Below are 18,286 nucleotides of genomic sequence, written 5' to 3'. Positions count from 1 at the left end.
AGAGGGTGTGGAGAAAAGGGAACCCTCTTGCACTGTTGGTGGGAATGTAAATTGATACAGCCACTATGGAGAACAGTATGGAGGTTCCTTAAAAAGCTAAAAATAGAACTACCATACGACCCAGCAATCCCACTACTGGGCATATACCGTGAGAAAACCATAATTCAAAAAGAGTCGTGTACCACAATGTTCATTGCAGCTCTGTTTACAATAAATAGCCAGGACATGGAAGCAACCTAAGTGTCCATCAACAGATGAATGGGTAAAGAAGATGTGGCACATGTATACAATGGAATATTACTCAGCCATAAAAAGAAACGAAATTGAGTTATTTGTAGTGAGGTGGATGGACCTAGAGTCTGTCATACAGAGTGAATTAAGTCAGAAAGAGAAAAACAAATACTGTATGCTAACACATATATATGGAATCTAAAAAAAAAAAGAAAATGGTTATGAAGAACCTAGGGGCAGGACAGAAAGACGCAGATGTAGAGAATGAACTTGAGAACACGGGGAGGGGGAAGGGTAAGCTGGGACGAAGTGAGAGAGTGGCATGGACATATATACACTACCAAATGTAAAATAGATAGCTAGTGGGAAGCAGCCGCATAGCACAGGGAGATCAGCTCAGTGCTTTGTGACCACCTAGAGGGGTGGGATAGGGAGGGTGGGAGAGAGACGCAAGAGGATGGAGATATGGAGATATATGTATATGTATAGCTGGTTCACTTTGTTATAAAGCAGAAACTAACACACCATTGTAAAGCAATTATACTCCAATAAAGATGTTAAATTTTAAAAAAGATAAATTTCTGGCATCCTAAGGGAACTATGTTAGGAGCATAACAGTCATAGCCCAGTTTTTTACCATTATATTTAACCTATATTTGTGTAATTAATATACGAATTCTAAAGATGTTTGTAAAGTATTAGTTTTATTACTTTTTTTAGGCACATTACCACTAGCACCAGTAAATCACATTAACACAATGTTGAAAGAGAAGGCTTAGAAGATGAATACAAAGAATAAATAAATTATTTTGTTTCATTATATAACATCAAACATGGCAGTCAATAATCTATGAAGAAATAGAATTGAATAAAACATCCAAGAAGACCAGTTCCTCATTTGTGCTCGTGGAATCATTGGGACCCATGGCACTAAGTAGAATTTCTCATAAAAAAGGTTCTGTGACCAAACAATTTTGATAAACTTTAATATTGAATATTGGAGATTCTAGAATTCTAATGAATCCTGCTGTTTAAAAATTTTTTATTTTAAATTTTGTTTAAACCTATTTTTCTTAGACATTTATGACCTTGACATTTTTTTTCACACCACCCCTATCAGATCTATCACAAGTTAGTACTCTAGATTTACACAGTTTAGGTTTCTAACTTTAAATATATTTTTCAATTTCTAAGTGTTTTTTAATTTTAAAAAACCTTATGTTCTCAGTTAGAACAAAGATCTCTTACAGGTTTGTCTAGCATAATTTACCTTCTTAACTTTTTCAGTAAATCTTCAGTATCAAGATTAGATTCTAGAAGGGCTATCATAAAGAACAGAAGCATGTTCTTTATTCTCTAGAACGAAGAGTGATGAGTGAAGCTTAGAGGCAGATTTTGGCTCAACATGATTAAAAACTTAAAAGAATTTTACAGCTATCGTCAGTGGAAGTAGCTCCCTTGCAAATCAGTGAGGCTCCCACCTTGTGCCGTGTTGAAGGACAGGCTAAATAACCCTTTTGCAAGGGTAGTATAAAGGGAATCTTATATTGGGTGGGTGGTTGGACTAATTAGCTTACAACTCCCAGAGTCTGTAAACTCTGGGAGTTTACTATATGTACTTTGAAATCCTGAGAACAAAGGTGTTATGGAAATGAAAAGCGTTATTCCCAGAAGTAATTGGTTTTTTTGCAATTTGTTTTATTCTTGAAAGGTGACACTTTCACATATGAGGATGTAGAGGAAAATGTTCTGCAGTATCTACACGATGGATCCTCTGCCCAGGAGGACAGCATGGAGATCTCAGTTACAGACGGCATCTCAGCAGCAACGGTGGATGTGAGGGTGGAGGTGTCACTGTCCGAGGCCCGGGGGCCTCGGCTGGCTGCTGGCGCCTCTCTGAGCATCACCGTTGCCAGTAAAAGCACAGCTATAATCACTAGGTCACATCTTGCTTATGTTGTAAGTTCTTCTGTTTGTCTTTTTGTCCACTGCACCCTCTGACTAGGCGGACTAGAAAGGGATGCCAGGGCTGAATATTTGGGCCATCAGGCATATGGCCATAAAAGAACTTTTTTCTCCCCTTCCCTATCGTTCTACTCTTAGGAGTAGTTACACTCTTTATTCCAGCTGCTCCCACCGTCTCCCAAGCAGACAAGTGAATGAGCAGAACATTGATGAAATCCCTATTTGTAAGGATGGGTGATTGTCACGTGGAAATAGTGCCAGTGTCAAAAAGCCCAAGTCCCCATATTTTAAGTTCCATCGATAATATTTCAAATGGGAATTTTAGGAGAAGAGCATTTTAGGAGAACTCACCTGGCCAGTGACTAATAAGTAATGGTATTTCAGGGCCCACTTTTCATCAGCGTCTGTCTCAGGTCCAGCTCTGGACAGAATGCTGGCATGCTCCTGTGGCAGGATTCCTGACTCACCCTCTATCCAGTGCCCCAAGAGAAGCAGTGTGGTTCGGGGATTAAGGGTAGATTCATTCAGGAACTCTGTTGTTGTTTTTTCCACCAATCTGACCTTAATTTGATAAGTGATCCTGGCTAAATTTAACTCATCCTCTTTCCTTGACTTTACCTCTGGAGCTAAGGATAATGAGGATAATGAATTTTATTTTTCATTGAAGTATGTTGTAAACAGATGTGAACTCTCCATGTAAAAATAATAATGGGTAGTTTTGACAAATACGCTGAAAATAAGAATAATTGTCTGAATGGTAATCATTCTTAGTAATGAATTTTTCCTTTGCTAATCTTAAAATTTCCACTAATAACCTGGCCTTTTTTAAAAAAACACTATATAGTTTTAAGTAATCCTTTTCTGAGCTGAATAGTCTGGCTATAAAATCTAGTCCTGAATAGTAGCATTAAGATAAAGCATTGGCCTGGGAACAATTACTTCAGTTGCTTTTGCACAGATTTTCCCCTAAAATTGTCTTTTCTTAAATTATGGGAAACTGCGTTCCACCCTGATCCTTCTCATGGGTCTAGTATAGTTTCAGAACACCTTCGATTTTGTTTTTTAATTGATGGGTGATTCTTACCATAGATTATGGTCTTTTGAATCTTATGAAACACGAATTCATAAAAATGTATGTATACAGATTTAATCAGTAGATCACCAAGGCTTGAAAAATGTTTGACAGACCAAAATAGGATTCCAGGAGCAGTTCCTTCCCATCAACTGCATATTATAAGCTGCAGATGAAAATGCAAGCCCATTGGCAACTGAACATGTATTTTCAGAAATTGATTGAATGTGAATTTACCCACTAGAGTGGAAAGACTCCAAAAGAATTATCCTAGCTCACTGAAAGCATAGCATATTTTAAAGACTTAGCTAAGTTATACACTAACTTTCTCTGACGGTTGTAAAAGAGTTTTGTACTTAATGTCATGGGGAAGTTTTTTCTAGACATGCATAGTTAGTGAGTTTGCTGTGAACATCCAGAAAAGTTGGAAAAGCCATCTGAAACCCTGGTCATAAATGGAGCAGAATATAAAAGGATAGGAACAGGTCAGCCTGTTCATAATTAGAGTATCATGAACTGCAAGAGGGTGAAGTGATGTCGGGAGAAGCAAAAAGCAAAAGTGGGATTCTGTGTGATTTGCTTCTTAATGGTGGTTTCCTGTACACAATTTGCTATGTACTGCAAGAAAACAAGTAAGGAAGGGGTGGTATGGGTTTTATAGTTAGAATGAATGGGTTCTAATCTAAGCTCACCACTTTTACTAGCGTAATAACCCTTGACAAGTCACTAAACTCCCTAGGGCTCAGTTTTCTCATTTGTAATATGGAGAGGATGATATAAGATTAATCTTAAATAGCTAATAGATTTCTATGCACCAGCCAAAAATACACTAATTCAAAATAAGATACTATCTATAATAATATTACTTAACGCATATTAGGTATAAATGTAACAAAATTGATGCTATGACTGACTATAAAGAAAATTTAAAGGAGTCTCTTGACAAAGTTTTAGAAATAAAAGGAGAATTTACCAGGGGGCCAGATAGAAGGTCAACAGAGCGATAGCATTTCTATTCATAAGCAAAAATAGCCAGTAAATGTAACTAAAGAGATGATACCACTTATAATAGTATCACAAAAATTATATTCTTTGGACTAAATCTAACAAAAAACAGACAGTACTTCTACAGGGAAAATTGTAATACTTAATTGGCAGACATTTAAAAAGCACTAAATAAATGACAAGATACGCCATATTCATGAATAGGAAGATTTAGTATCAAAGAGATAGCAATTCTCCCACAAGTGATCTTTCCATTCAATTGAGTTCCAATCAAAAGCCCAGTGGACTTTTTATGATCTTGATAAGCTGCTTCTACAATATATAAGGAACAACAAAGGGCCAAAATTCTGAAAACGAATGACAGGAGGGCAGGGGCTTGCCCTGGCAGGTATCAGGATTCATTATAAACCTGTACTATTGAAAGCAGTATACACTGGTATATACTAGAGAGTCCAGAAACAGACCCACACTTGGGACCGTAATATAAAACAGCTATAGCAAGCCAGATCAGTGGAAACAGGAGAAACTATTTAACACATGAATCTGCACAAAATTACTATTCATATGTAAAAAAAAGACCAAGAACTTGTACTGCTACCTCATACCCTACACAGATATTAACTGTAGCAAATCAAGTACTTAAGTGTCATAAGTAAAAGTGTACAATTCTTTATAGGATATAGGCGAATATTTTCATGATATTGGGAAAAGGAAGAATTTCTTAAACTAGAAACAAAAAGGGCTAACTATAAAGAAAAAATTGATAAATTTGACTATATTAAAATTAAATTTACGTTCTCCCAAACACACCATAAATACAAAAAAACAAACAAGTTACAAATTGGAAAAAGATATTTACAACAAATATAACCAAAAATAACAAAGAAAATATAAAGAACGTCTGCAAATCAAGAAGAAAAAGATAATCCATTTGAAAAATGAACAGAAGACATCAGCAGGAATTTTAGAAGAGGAACCCATAGGGCCAATAAACATAAGGAGAGACATTCACCTTTTTAGACATCAGGGAAAGCAAATTAAGACTATATACCATTTAATACCAATTCAATTGGCAAAAATTTTCAAGTATGAAAATACCAAATGTTGGAGAGGAAATAGATCTACCGGAGGTTCTTTGCTAATGGAACTGTAAATTGGAACAACCACTCTGGGAAAGAATTTGGCCTTGTCTTGTGAGGATGAATGTTCACATGCCCTAATTGTTCCTCTCCTAGATTTCTATTCAGGAGGCACTTTCACAGGTACTCAAGATATGTACAAGAATATATACAAGAATGTTTATAGCAATACTATTTGTAACAGTAGTCTATTTGTAATAGCAAAAATATTGAAATAAGCCAAATGTCCATCAGCATCAACAGGATATCTTGTGGTGTACTTACTCTATGGAATATTAGAGAACACTCAAAACACATGAACTGTAGCTGCACAGAACAACATTAATGGACCTTAGCAGTCTGCTACTGAGTAAAAAGAAAAATAAATTCCACAAGAGGAGTGTCTAACTCCCTTTTCTTAAGTTAAAAAAAACTGAAGCTACTTTATAATACTATATCAAACTATATCAAGAAATTCAAAGAAATAAGAAACAAGATCCAGGGTGATGGTAGGCCCAGGGACAGGATAAAAGAGGAGCTCATACATAAATGTTAATCATCAAAGTTCTAGTCCTTTGTTGAATGTTGGGTCAATAGATGTATAAATAATAAAAAGAAAATTAAAAAGGGAATGAATACAAAATGGGTGAGAAGGGCTTTGAGTAGAGGACAAAGTCTATATTCTTATGAATTTTTCACCCATGGTATCTTGGGCATCCCAAAATAGTAATTTTCTTTAAACTATGACAGCATTTTCAGAAAAAAAAAAAAATCCAACTGATTTCACACTGTTTCAAACCCAACAGTCATTTGAGACTTGAAAAATTATAAGTTGTGCCTGACATGAAATTTGCATTTTTTTGCCAAATTTAGCAATGTGGAATTAGAAGCTGTTCATTCTTTTTTTTTTTTTTAAAGAAATTCACGGTCTTTTATTTATTTATTTATTTATTTATTTATTTATTTATGACTGTGTTGAGTCTTCGTTTCTGTGCGAGGGCTTTCTCTAGTTGCGGCAAGTGGGGACCACTCTTCATCGCAGTGCGCGGGCCTCTCACCATCGCGGCCTCTCTTGTTGCGGAGCACAGGCTCCAGACACGCAGGCTCAGTAATTGTGGCTCACGGGCCCAGTTGCTCCGTGGCATGTGGGATCTTCCCAGACCAGGGCTCGAACCCGTGTCCCCTGCATTGGCAGGCAGATTCTCAACCACTGCGCCACCAGGGAAGCCCAGAAGCTGTTCATTCTAATCAAGAGCCAGGAGCTCTGTCCTTGTAGTTTATCACCATCTCAGAAGATAATACCTTAGAACTCTTGGCTGTCTTCTAAAAATTCCCTCTCAGAGGATACTCACAGTAATATTAGGAAGTAGTCTTTTGGAAGCCTGCATATTGTATTTGATAACTCATGTAGAAAAATAGAGAAACTTTTAAAGTATAAATTTAGGGGAAATTTTCTGAAGTTTTGCAGCTTCGATGAATTTGAGATTCCTTCCATGCTGTTATCAAGTGATGTGAAGAAATATGGAAAATTCTATGATCTTGCACTGAGGCTCTGAACTGTCAACTTACAAAGGTCTCTGGGGATAGAAATGAGAGCTGACTAAAACCTGCTGCCCCAGATCACCAGGCAGCCGTGCTCATATTCCTGATCTCGTACCTCAACTAACTGTACAACATAGCCATGCAAATTTGCATGTGAAAATACACTTGGCTATGCAATATTTATTTTCATTGTTGCTGTGGTAAAGTGTAAAGTGCCCTCATGTTCACAGCCAGCTGCTCTAAAAGATGAATGACTCAGGGAATCTTTCCAAGAAGTTGTTGCCTCCCTCCTAGATATTTCCAAAAATATCCTTGAAGAAAGAAGAAATTGTTCATTAAGACATTCAATTATTGTCCATGTAGAAACACAGAAAGCCAATTTTATTTCTCAATAAACAGTGCAGAGGAAAGGGAAATAACTGATCTTTGTTAATATTGGGCATCTTGAGGGTTGAACATCCATAGGTTCGGTCCAGGTAGAATGAAATCCATAATTTCCTAAATTCTTTTGTTAAACTAAAATTTTTATCACGTTAAATATTACTTAAAGTGAGTCCTTGGCTAAGCTAAATACCTTCCATTCTTTGTTTCACAGAATTTTAAAATTGTTGTTATATGTTATAGTGGAATTTTACCTGTTTCTAAAGAGCAAACTATTCTTAGAAACTCTAGAAGAATCCTACAACGGTGTTTCTAGAAGGATGACATATTTCTGACTGTGTTTTGCTCTTCACTAGATGCTTGTAATAAAAACATAACCTTGTGTGGCTCTTATAGTAGCCACAGGACATCTCTTTGTCTTATGCCCCATACCTAAAGTGCATTTCCCACTATTATCTTGAGCTACTCTTCAAAGAAGACATTATCAAAAAGACATTTTAGGAGGAATAAATACTGGGATTTTCATGCAGTTTAAATGGTGTTGCTTTATCACAAAGGGAAAGAGATTTTTCCATTTAGTAGAGAAGGGAGCACCTGAGATCTTTACTGGAAATATTTATTCCTGCAAACGTGCATTCATGTCTTGCCTTATATTTGCCTAATTAGGATGATTCTTCCCCCGACCCAGAGATCTGGATTCAGTTAAGTTCTCTGCCTGCGTATGGTGCTCTCTTAAGAACCTCAGGACCTGAGGTGGAAGAACTCTCAGAGGTTTCCAATTTCACAATGGAAGACATCAACAACAAGAAAATTAGGTATATAACCACCTGGTGTTACGTGACAGAATTTTTTAAAATTGTATTAAAATATGTAAGCAACTAACCAGTAGCTCCCTTGAAAGATTATGTTACCTCTGGCCCCATTGCTAAACATAGATTCAGTCATCTTACTTGACCTGTCGGTGTAGTTCATTCATTCTGTTCTTCTCTTGGCCTTTGTAGGTACTCAGCTGCATTTGAGACCGGTGGTCATCTGGTTACTGACAGCTTCCACTTCTCGGTCTCTGATTTGGACCACAACCGCCTGGACAATCAGAGGTTTACCATCATGATCACTCCCGTCAAGGATCCACCCCAAGTCATTGCTTTCGCTGACCTTATCACCGTAAGCAGTTCAGATCAATGAACTGTGGGTGCTGTAGAGAGCGGGAGTCTGTGGCAGTGTGAATGAAGGATTTCTACCTAAATTGACTGTCAAGTCCTTCCCCTCAAATATCTAGGCAATAGTATCAAGATACATATGGCTTTCAAGCATGAGTTTTTCAAAAAGTATGAAAATAATTACATGCAGAAGATCAAATCATTATATCCATATTATTTAATTAGTCGACAAGTATTTCTATGCCAGACATAAATCTAGATGTGTACAGTATTTTGTATACTATGCTAGATGTATATAGCAGTAGGAGTAGGAATGTGTCTTTTAAGAATTTATAGTCTAATGTTTGCAGCAACTAAAACATAGGGATATGGACAGTGTCCCCAGGTCACTTTTTTTTTTTAAATTTATTTTATTTATTTATTTTTGGCTGCGTTGGGTCTTCCTTGCTGCGTGCGGGCTTTCTCTAGTTGTGGCGAGTAGGGGCTACTCTTCGTTGCGGTGTGCGGGCTTCTCATTGCGGTGGCTTCTCTTGTTGCGGAGCATGAGCTCTAGGTGAGCGGGCTCAGTAGTTGTGGCGCATGGGCTTAGTTGCTCTGTGGCATGTGGGATCTTCCTGGATCAGGGCTCGAACCTGTGTCCCCTGCATTGGCAGGCGGATTCTTAACTACTGCACCACCAGGGAAGCCTCCCAGGTCCCATCTTAAATGGAGTTGATACTTATCACTGTAAACAATATTGACAGCTCCCTGGGGTTGGGAGGTGAAATATAATGTACCTCGATCATGAAGTTACCTAGACCTGAATTCAAGTGCCAGTTCTGTTACTAGCTGACTGACCTTGGACCAATTATATAATCTTTCTTAGCCTCAGTTTCCTCATTTTTTAATACATTTATTTATTTTGTTTACATTTATTTTTGGTTGCATTGGGTCTTCGTTGCTGCATGCGGGCTTTCTCTAGTTGCAGCGAGTGGGGCTACTCTTTGTTGTGGTGCGCGGGCTTCTCATTGCGGTGGCTTCTCTTGTTGCGGAGCTCGGGCTCTAGGCGCACGGGCTTCAGTAGTTGTGGTGCGTGGGCTTAGTTGCTCCGCAGCATGTGGGAGCTTCCCAGACCAGGGATCGAACTCGCATCCCCTGCATTGGCAGGCGGATTCTTAACCACTGCGCCACCAGGGAAGTCCCAATTTCCTCATTTTTAAAGTGTTACTATTCCTGTTACATAAAGGATTACTCTGATGATTAATAAAGTAGCACTAAAAAGCCCCAGTAGAGTACTGGCTCATGGTAGGGATTCCATAAATGTTAATTCACTTTCCTTCTTCTGCTCTATGTACATACCATAATGCCAAAAACTCAGGACTCCTGGTTTTCTTGAACAACTGAAAATTCATAAAACTGAGTTGTTTCTAAATGGTTCTGATATTCCACCTATTTTTTTTTTCATGTCCACACTTCGGGGCAATCATTTGGACCTTCCCCATTCCCAGAGTCAGGGTGACCTTCCACTTTGTAACTTGTAGATCTTCCTATATTTAGCCAATAGTCATTCAGAAGTAAACGGCTTCATATCCAGCAGGCTAGCAAAAGACACTAGGGTCAGGTTGCAAAGTTAGCATACAAAACAGGGCCCTAAAGGAAAAAGGTAGCTGGAGCAACTGCTTTTACTCATAACCGATTTATTTTCCTCCTTGACGGTAAGCTAAGCACTAGCTTTCAGGTATGGTGAGCCTTTTCTTCCTGCACATCTATAAACATACACTATCCTGGGATAAATGGGACTTCCTGCTGGGAACTCCTATAGGACAGAGCTACCCTCATAGTATCCAAGGGTGGACTGGATGGATCATTCTGTAGCTGCGGGCTTTTGAACGTTGATACGGAAGGAAGGCAGCCATCCTGTCGTGCAGCTGTTCCAAGGTAGGTGATTAGAGTGGGCCAGAGCTGCTTTACAGCCAGATCCATCATGGAAGGAAGCACAGCTTTGAAGGGAAACACGGAAGTCACCGTGTCTGAGCGTAGCTTGGAGAGGCGCTGAAGGATTGCTGGGTCCCAGCAGCTCGAACATTCCTCATCTCGTGCGTGCGTAGAGGATCTGCCTCCTCAAAGAAGTGGAATTGGTACTGGAAGGTCGCCCCAGGCAACTCTTTTCAATTCAGTTCCTTTTACTGCAGTTACGTGCAACCGCCCAAGGACTCTCTCCAATCTTTTCTTTCTTAGGTTGACGAGGGAGGGAGAGCCCCGCTCTCATTTCACCATTTCTTTGCTGCTGATGATCAGGACAGCCTCCAGAGTGACGCCGTCATTAAACTAAGTGCCCTGCCCAAGTACGGCTGCATCGAGAACACGGGAACAGGTAACAGCAGTAGATTGGCTCTAGAGTTGTTGCAGGCCTGGAGAGAAGGGAGTGTGGAGGTGGGTAACGGTCTGCAATTAACCTGGATCTGGAGAACTAAAGCGGGAATGGAACCATTTCAAAGAAATGGAAGGAGGGAAGGTTTCATTGACTCAACAAAAATTGAGTGTTTCCTGTATGCCAAGCACTCTTTTAAGCACTGGGGATATATCAGTAAACAAAACAGACAGAAACCCCTACTTTCATGGTGCCTTAGATCCCGGTGGGAGGAGACAGATAAGAAACCTAATAAATGAAAACACTGTGTAAGACGTCAGGAGGTCAGTCAGTGCTATGGGAAAAACTAGAGCAGGGTGACAGGATTTGGAGTGCCAGCAATGGGGACGCAGGGGCTTGGGGAATTGCACTCGGAACTGAGTGTCAAGGAAATAAAATTTTCTGTCCTTTTATTGTGAGGCAGCTGCAGTTTAGCTGAACCATAGCCTACGTCTCAGCTTTTTCTCAGGGTATGACATGAATTGAAATGCATGCTTGTCTCTCTGTGACCCTCTCCTCAACGTCCCTCGCCCCGCACCATCTACCCTGGACCCGCTGGTTATCACAGAGAAGGGGAGGGGAGAGGGTGGATACTGTCCACAGGCCCGCTGAGACCACAGTGACGGGCAGTTGAGACAGCTCCTGGCAGGTGACCGTCCTGCTGCCTCTGCAGTGAGAGGCCCGAGTGCCAGCGCCTGGCTCTAATCGGTGTGCGGCTAGCAGCTCCCACAGACCTTCAGTGACTGAAGGCGTCTGTGACCAGCGTGGTGCCCGGGATTTGAGCCTGGTTACCGGAAACTCATTTAGCAGGGGTCATGTTTTCCTATAGAAAATCTTGAGTCTTTTCCCCATCTTACCTCTCAGTGTGTGCTCTTAGATTTGTTTATTGCTGAGTTAGATTTATCTCAACAAATGTTTATACAGTGGATGTAAAAGGTGAATAAGACGCAGCCCCTGCCTCGAGTGGGAGACAGATATGAAGACTGATAAATTACAATCACGAAACGCCGGGATAGGGAAAGGAGGAAAGCACTGAGAAAGGACATAGGACAAGACAGTTACTTTTGCCTGGAAAGGCAAGAAGGTCGGAGGAAGCAACATTTGAGTTGGAACTTGAAGTGTCAGTGGGAGTTGCTGTGGGCAGAGGGAAAATGGCATTTCTCACAGAGGGAAGGACACGAGCAAAGGTGGGGAATCATGAAAGGATGGTTGCCCCCAGCCTTCTCTTCCCTCCAGGTGATTTCTTATTAAGCTTTTTTTAACATCGTTTTATGCTAACCTGGAGTACATGCAGAAGTGAAATTTCTGGCAAGCCTCAGCCTCTCTTAAAGTGGTTCGCAGACCTTAATGTGCGTAAGACTCACCTGGAGGGCCTGTGCAAACACAGTTTCCTGGGCAGCAACCCCAGAGTTCCTGTTTGAGGAGGCTGATGAGACCCATGCGTTTGCATTTCTCACCAGCTCACAGGCGAGGCCATTACTGCTGGTCCACACTTGGAAAACCGTTGCTCTACATTAGTATGAACCTGGAAGTAAGGAAAAGACGTTCAGGGGGGCAAATAATTGTTCCAAGGCACATACATCGTGTAAGGACCCACCCTTTGCTCCATGGGAGTTCAGAACCAAGTCTGTTTTATACAGATGAAACTAGCTACCTAGATTCAGAATTCAGCTGATCAGAAGAACATCTTTTTAAAAATATTAGAAGAAGTAACTTTCAGTTCATACCGGCAAGATGGAAGAAACAGAATAATCATATTGTCTGGTATGAAATCTAGCAGCATGGATAATCTACATTCCTTTAGTACCAGCACAACCAGGGCAGGGCCCACCTTGATCACCTGTCGGGCATCACTGTGTTCCAGTGCAATGCAGTAATAGATGTTCATGATGATAGCCTGCACACATCAAGAACGATTTAATTTGCACATAGTATATTCTGTTTAAGAAGGCAAGGAAGAACATTAATGAGAGTGATTTATGTGAAAAAATAGAAGGTGCAGTTTTAAAAATTGAAAGGACTGGTGCTTAAAGCTTCAGTGGCAGATTCACTTGTTGAATAGCTTCTTTTCTAAGACAGAAAGTAAGTCATTATTCTATTCAAGTATATTTTTAGGCACTATTTACTTAGGCTATTTTTGACCCAAATAAAGATACTATATTTCTTATATTTACAGTGATCAAAGGAAAGAGAAAATAAAATTTGAAGGAATTATAGCAATTCCTTTTGGAAACCCTGAACTGTATGCCCTAGGGATTATCAGGTCACTGGTCACTTAGAGCCCTCTATTCTTCTGGTGTCAAGAGGAATCATATCTGAGGGGTAAAATTTAAGAAAATTCATGTCATTGAAAAAAATAATATTTGTCTTGAATTCTTATTTCAAACAAATTATATGTAAAACATTTTCATTCTTAGTCTTTACATTGGGAGGTAAACGAAAAATGACCCTGTCTGCAATCTAGGAAGTCAATGGCCTTTTAATATATGACCTAATCTTTGCAAAGGACCATGAAAGAGGGAAAGAGAAAGCCTTATCGCTTTCAGATCCTCTATCTACACTTTTCTTTGTTGATGCATATCCAGGGAGTGTTTGAAGACACAGGGGTTTCTTTTTTCTCCTCTCTTTAGAAGAAAATGTAACAATTTAAAATCAATCAATTACAGAGACTTAGACCAAGTAAGAGACAAGTCATCCATCATTTAGACAGTGCTTACTCTTCCCCTTGGCCTTTGGGGTTGGGATGAAAAGAAGAGGTAACCAGAGCCAGCACTTTCTATGGAGCTCTGAATGGTACTTGAGCATCTCAGTACCTGAACTGCACCCGAGCTCTGCATGGTTCCTGAGCATCACAGCAGCCCTGGTGTACCATCCCAGGGGCTGAGCACTAGCCCATGCAGAGGCTTCCTTAAGGAACTGAATAGTGAAATGAAAACATGCTTAAGGAGATGTTTCTTAGATAAAAAGGTATGCAGTTAACCTTTTCTTGTGTAAAGAAAGAAGGTTCCTCTTGCAGAGTGGTTTTGAAATTGACTAAAGCTTAAGGTAAAACCTTTACTATTGTATCAATACTTGTCCCATGACTTAGTTTATCAAATATTTCTAACAAAACAACCACTGATTCTATGCTCTATGAAATAAAAACATTCAGAGTGCTTTCATGCATGTTATCTCATTTGATTCCCATTTGTAGATGAAAAATAGTGGGGAAACTGGGATCCCATCCCAAGTCTTCCAATTCCGCTCTCCCACCTTTATTCTCAAACATATTTTCCTCTTCTGTTGATAGTGCTGTCAGGCTTGCTGGTTCAGCCCAGGAAGCAGGAATTGATGGATCAAGGTAAAAGTTCCCTCTCGCTGTTGATGCAGGTGATCGATTTGGCCCTGGAACTACCAGTGACCTAGAAGCATCATTCCCTATTCAAGATGTCCTGGAAAACTACATTTACTACTTTCAGAGTGTTCATGAAAGCATTGAGCCAACCCATGATGTTTTCAGTTTTTATGTAAGTGATGGAAACAGTCGATCAGAAATCCACCGCATCAACATCACCATCGAGGTAAAGACTTTGGAAGTTGGATAAGTGGGGCCTTTGACCACAATATCCCACCATTAGATAGCTTTATGTGAACTCAAAAAGCAAAGAAGATTGGGTTTGACCTTGAATTTTAGAGATCAGTTTTTAAAATATAACCCTGACCTTTAGGAAACTTGTAGAATTAAGGCTGGCATTTGGGGATGGTCTGACTTGGAAATCTGAATTTCCATTTCAGAGTAAAATCTCTGTTCTGTGTGAAAACAGTTTGTGAGGGTCAGACAGAGAAACCTTGCCAGTCTCATATTAGGTGAAAAACAGCATATGCTTATTTTTCCCTGAAATTATTATTGTATGTGGTTCTATGTGCATACTTGCCTTTTCTTATATTTTTTAGTGCATTTATTCATTACACTGTAACATGAAAGAAATGTGTTCCTCGGTGCTGTATTTATTCTCATTTGAGCAACTACATAGGCTTGCTCTGTCACCCCAGGGAGAGAGATAAAAGATAAAAATCAGAATGGAATGCCCTCTGCCTTGAGAAAATAAAACATGGCACTCTCGGCACCCTTCAGGGACAGTGGTTGAGGGGTGCTGGCACGAGGATGGGGGGTCAAGGAGATATCTTTAGACACCCACAGTTTCAAATATGTGTCCTCCTACAGGTACTGTGCCATGCTTAGGCTTCTAAGACTGTTCTGATTTCAAACAATGTGCCCTTTTATCCCCCAAATATACTTGTCTAACCACATGTCCATATTTTTGGTCTGGAAAATGTTATCCTTGTACCTATGGAAAATACCTGAGAAGATTTCTGTAGCATGTCCATCAGTGTCTTTTCAAGGGGGATATTTGGTTTGTGTGACCTGCTCGCCTTTCAACCTAACCATTTTGAGTGGGAATTAAAGATGGTGACATATTAGATACAAACTACTATGCATAAAATAAACACCAAGGACCTACTGTATAGCACAGGGAACTATATTCAATATCTCATAATGATCTATAATGGAAAATAATCTGAAAAAATATATCTATATAACTGAACCTCTTTGCTGCATACCTGAAACTAACACAACTATATTTCAATAATAATAATAATAACAATAAAAGACAATGACACGTTACATGCTATTTCGGTAGTGAAAGTTAATGTGGTGGTGTTACTTTCTCTGAATAATGCATGTTATTTTTTTCTTCTTAAACCAGTATCTTTGTGAGACCTAATATTTTATGCTTTAATCAGAGGAAGAATGACGAGCCTCCCAGGATGACCTTGCGGCCCCTTGGCGTGCAGCTGAGCTCGGGAGTGGTGATAAGCAATTCTTCTTTGAGCCTGCAGGACCTGGACACTCCAGACAATGAGCTGATTTTTGTATTGACAAAAAAGCCTGGCCATGGTAGGACACAACTGCTATGGGAAGCTTCTTAATTGAGGTGCCCGATGGGTTATTAGAATAAACACATAGATTTCAGCTGGTCATTCCTCTGCCTTGCCGGTGTGTAGTCCATTCTTTGCATCAAAGTATAATCAAATTCCCAGGTAGCTAATATTCTTTGGGGTCACAGTAGACTCTGGTTGCTCTGAAAGCCTGAATCCTGGGTAATTGGTGTCTCTGAAATTCAATTTCAGCTGTTTTCTTGCTTTCTTATGTAACCTCAGGCAAAACAAGTTTTCAGAATCTGCACGTCCTCTTCTCAGAGCAGGCATCACTGCTTGATCATCCTGGGCCATTGCGTGCAAGCAACAGCATAGCAGCCTTGAAATTAATCACAAAAGGTGTTCACTTCAGGTTAGAGGCGTGGTAGACATCTTTATGAGCTTGTTCCTTTTGCAAAGAAAGCACTTTTCCTGATGAAAAAAGAAGTTTAGAAAACCACCATGGGACTCTTCTACGTACTTCTTTTCTAAGTGCCATCCCCCTAGTATTAGCTAAAGCTCTGCAACTTTCATCTCCCAAGAGGTATCTTAGCCCATCCTAATGGCTATTGGTCTTTTGAAGACGAAACTGTTGTTGATGGAGAGCTAGCAGGTGAGGTCGTTGGTCATTGCATTTTAACTTGCCTTCATCGACTTTCACTTTCTTTAATGAAGCACTTTAACTGTCCCTTTGTGGTACACATGACCTTGAAAACAGAAAAATACGCCTCAGCCCAAAGATGCTTAGTGTCTTTCTGAATTTAAAAGGAATTTAAAATATATTCCTCTCTCCCACCCCAGATGCCCCAGGTGGAAGGCAGCAAGTGGAGAGTGCTATCTTCACCTTGCAGAAGGTGAAAGTAAGGTTTAGATAATGAAGTGAGTTTGAATTCATGGAGAGAGATTTGACTCCTAAGCCACCATATTACTGTATCCACCTGTGTCTCCTTAAGAGATTTTTAACAAGGAAAAGCAGAACTTTGTCTTCTTTATTTGGAGCTGAGGCCATAGAGCTTCACCCTGTACTTCTATGTAAAATGCTGATTTTTTGGTCATTTATGTGCCACCATGAGCCTCTGAGGGGCTTGGCATTCTACCCAGGCTCAAGCAGTTGACAAAATCAGACAATGTTTTGGTGCCATATATACTCTACCATTGTTTCTTTCTTTCTTTTTTTCGCTTCCTTCCTCAGGTCATCTGCTCTGGAGGCAAACTGCTTCTGAGCCTCTGGAGAATGGGAGGGTTTTGGTCCAAGGCTCCTCCTTCACCTACCAGGATATCCTGGCTGGGCTGGTTGGGTACATGCCTGGTGGTCCTGGTGTGGCAGTGGATGAGTTCCGGTTCTCCCTCACTGATGGACTCCACACAGACACAGGGAGGATGGAGATATACATAGAGCTGCCTACAGGTGACACCCCCCACTTGGCTGTAAACCAAGGCCTCCAGCTCTCAGCAGGTACCACAGGGATGGAAGAGAGTGGCCGTGGTTTCTTCTTTGTTGGTGTGCAGTACTTCCTTCCATGTCAGCTCTGTGGGAGGATCTTGAACTGGGTGTGCAGAATCTGGGGAGTCTAGTGTTGGGGAGAACTGTGGTTTTGGGGACACTAAGAGTTGTGAATGACAAATGTGAAACCTCTGAAGTTCTTTGGACCTCTGTCTGTGAATTTGAGAAAAGATTGAGAAGAGCTTATAGTATTTCCAAGGTCCACAAAAATCTTCATTTATCCAACTACTCGTAGGCCCAGGTCTCTTAGAACATTGCTACTGCCCAACCAACTCCATGGAAACAAACAATAAAATCTAGCAGGATTTTCAAGATGCTTATTTTTTAAAAAAAGGCATGGAGGGGCAATTGGGAAGTCATCATGCACTAAGAGAGATTATGTAAATAATTGAGAACCATTAGATATGGTGTTCTAGGGTCTAATGTTCACAATTTTACTTATGGATAAGCAACACTGAAGGACCTGTGGCACATGTCAGTCTTGGAGTCAGTTTGCAGTAGAGAGTTACTTAATTAGAGAGTGGGCTTTTTTTCCACAGAGCATCTGTGTCCCACTGGAGTTCCGTTTGCTTGTTTATTCTTAGTTTCACATGTATTTTGTAGTGAAAAATATATGGTATAATGGTATTTGAAAATTTGGAGATTCCCAAAGGTCTCAAGTATTAGGTATGGGACTTAACTCTGCCCTATTTACAAGCTAATAAGTTATCCTCTTACTGTTTCACGGATGCTGGTAGAAGACACGAGATTCCTTGGCCAGAGACAAAGTACTTTGTGACAGCACAGCACACAGCATTGCCAAGAGCAATTTTGCATCTATTCGCAATGCCCTCCAAGTCCCATGGGGGTGATGCGGAGGGCCCAGATGAATACCTCCGTGTGCAGTGTAATGCATTACAGAAGAGAAACACTGAGCTTGGGGAACTCTCCATGTTATAGTAGCGATAAGCAAGGCTGATC

The 18,286-nt window shown here is 40.1% G+C and overlaps 1 protein-coding gene across 1 annotated transcript in view; it reads left to right on the top strand.

Annotated features, from left to right (window-relative positions):
• The window catches only part of FRAS1 (Fraser extracellular matrix complex subunit 1), a 443,799-nt gene that overhangs the window by 342,978 nt on the left and 82,535 nt on the right, over window positions 1-18,286 (top strand). The window contains 7 exon segments of the mRNA XM_082464007.1: window positions 1,943-2,190; window positions 7,981-8,129; window positions 8,316-8,478; window positions 10,692-10,827; window positions 14,233-14,423; window positions 15,649-15,802; window positions 17,015-17,278. Coding sequence (XP_082320133.1) covers window positions 1,943-2,190; window positions 7,981-8,129; window positions 8,316-8,478; window positions 10,692-10,827; window positions 14,233-14,423; window positions 15,649-15,802; window positions 17,015-17,278 — 1,305 coding nt within the window.

Source organism: Balaenoptera physalus (assembly GCF_965194825.1).
Source record: "Balaenoptera physalus genome assembly, chromosome: 5".
Lineage (NCBI taxonomy): Eukaryota > Metazoa > Chordata > Mammalia > Artiodactyla > Balaenopteridae > Balaenoptera > Balaenoptera physalus.
This window is presented reverse-complemented; position numbering and strand designations above follow the sequence as displayed.